Here is a 2,482-nt window from a genome sequence, read left to right as displayed (position 1 = left end):
TCAGAACTTTAGGGAATCGATACGGTATCAGGAAATAAAATATTGCAATATTTCAGCGTATCAATATTTTCTTACACCCCCAACCGACACCTAATTTAAAAAAACAAAAACAAAAAAAAACCCCGAACATGTAGAGAATCTGTTTTAAGAAATGTTTGACTTTTGTTGTTGTAAAATTTTTAAGAAACTCTTTTTCACAGCGGCCCAGAATAAATGTGACGATCAGATTTCTGCTGGTTTGTGTCCCGTCTCCTCCCAGTTCACTGAAACGAAGCTTCATTTCTCCTCAGGAGATCCACTGACCCGACTGGTCTGCAGCTCGGCCACGTGGTCGCGTCACGGCAGTCATCCAAAGTGTCGGATCAGAACCAGCAGCAGCTTCTGACCCCGACCCAGGAAGTGGCCGAGGCTCACGTTCCTTTAAACACAACAAACCTCTAATTAACACAGAGAAGTGTCCCAGGCTGCTTTACTGGTTATTAACTGAACCAGCAGCTGAAAGGAGCTGATGATCTGAACGTACGCTCCGCTCCGCGCATCAGTGAGCACACAGTCAGGGCTCAGGCTGTCGGCCATCTTTCCTCCTGACAGCTGCAGACCTCCGTCCACGCTCTGCAGGAAGGAGTCCCACTCATTCTGCAGAACAAAACCATTAATTCAACAGAAAATTATCAACTGATCATCTTCTACCTTCAACATCTGCAGCAAAACAACAAATATAAACAACCAGAGTTWATTAAAGAGCTGCAAACTATATTTTATCATCAATGCTCAAACTTATTCTTGTTTTTTTTTTTGTAAAAATAATGTGATTTAATCAGCTGCAGAGCAGTTGCCTTATTATAGGTATCTACTAAATTTTTAGTAAAAATATCAAGCTTAGTTTATATAATGCATTATGGNTCTTTCTGCCTGGCTCCTGGGTTTGTGTCCCTACAAACAAAGTGTGGTTTCATTCATGGTATTCCAAAAATTTAATCAAAATGTGTAAAAAAGGAGGACCTTGTTGTGAATCAGCACATACCAAACCCCTCTGAGATACCCATCAGCGTATATTCAGGCCGATTCAAAGGGCCTCTTTGTTTCTCACCCAAACTATTTAAATAAAATCTGCTGCTGAGCATCGAGCGACATCTGAAACCTCGTTTAAACTTTTATCAAAGAACCAACCATTTGGTTTATATAGTCTGTAAAGTTTTAGAGGGAAACATTAAGCGCAAAAGCAGATGTGGAAGTTTTTCACATCAGTTTTAACTTTTTTTTTTCCTTTGACAGTTTTAAAACTGAACGGTATTTTCAGAGCAAATAAACAAACTTAACTTGAGATTTTTATTTCAGTAATACAGTGTTTATTTCTTTTTGTGTTTTCCAATATGAACCACAGTTTTTTTAAATACCTGATCAAAATACACAAAATCCAATTTTTGCTTAGTTTTTCTGACAACAAACACCAGTTTTGCTGTATTTTTTTAATTCCAGGCAAAAAGAGGTTTAATTTCATCAGAAATCCTGGGTTTGGATACAGGCTGATTTTACATCATATTTTTTATCATTTATTTACATAAGAGACACTTAATTTCCTAATAGATATAAATGTGTTTAATTTCTATCATTAATCTACATTTCCTGATATAATTTTATGATCTTTCCTCTCATAAGCAAAGACAATGTTTCAGCAATGAGTTGTAGCTTTTTTTGTTTGATTTTTAGCTAATATGGTTGATTTAAGTTTTAAAATATCTCTTTGTTTTGCTAAAATTACACTTTATTATTTTTTAAYTACCCATAAATATTAAATGAAGGCATCGTGGCATTAACTACAACACTGACTTGACAAAAGCGTATCTTTTCTCCACACTCCAGCATCAGTCGCGCCTCTTCGTGTCGTGAGTGTGAGGCGTGACATCATTAACGTGCGTCGAAATGACTCCGTGGTGTCCGTCACGTCGTGGCCACATCGTGCGTTAAYGCTCGGCCGCCGCCTGCAGGACGCCCGCCAGGCTCGGCCGGTCCAGAGGAGTTTCAGACGGATGAGACAGAAGCACCTTCCCCGTGTTGTCCAGTAAAAAGTCTCCTCCCATCTGGAATTATAAACACTCTGATCCAAATGTTTATGTTTATAAAAGACGAATGTTTGCAAAGAACAGTTCTGCTGAAAAAGGTAAAAATTATTGAAATATTGGCTGAACTTYTAAAGGGGTAAAAGTAAGTGTTTCTCAGGCATATATTTAAATTCTATACCATAATAAAGTAACAGTAGCTGCGTTTCCATTGCAAATGTGCTCAAAACTTTGTTGATATTCTGTTAATGTCAAAAAACACAGTTTCACAACTGCATTAAGTAAKAAATGTTATTAAAGTCACGCGTGAATACGTTTGTTCTCATGATAAGTCATTACAAACATGGCGGCGATGGATGTAAACACATAGAATGTTGCTACCACGACACTAGCATGGTAGCAACATGCTACCACGCTAGTGT

At 37.9% G+C, this 2,482-nt stretch overlaps 1 protein-coding gene across 1 annotated transcript in view; it reads right to left on the bottom strand.

Annotated features, from left to right (window-relative positions):
* Positions 1 to 303: 303 nt before the first annotated feature.
* The window catches only part of selenol (selenoprotein L), a gene marked incomplete at its 3' end in the record, with an annotated part of 11,907 nt that continues 9,728 nt past the window's right edge, over positions 304 to 2,482 (bottom strand). The window contains 2 exon segments of the mRNA XM_014031301.1: positions 304 to 418; positions 524 to 636. Coding sequence (XP_013886755.1) covers positions 304 to 418; positions 524 to 636 — 228 coding nt within the window.

The sequence above is a fragment of the Austrofundulus limnaeus genome, unplaced genomic scaffold (genome assembly GCF_001266775.1).
Source record: "Austrofundulus limnaeus strain Quisiro unplaced genomic scaffold, Austrofundulus_limnaeus-1.0 Scaffold1219, whole genome shotgun sequence".
NCBI classification, from domain to species: domain Eukaryota; kingdom Metazoa; phylum Chordata; class Actinopteri; order Cyprinodontiformes; family Rivulidae; genus Austrofundulus; species Austrofundulus limnaeus.
This window is presented reverse-complemented; position numbering and strand designations above follow the sequence as displayed.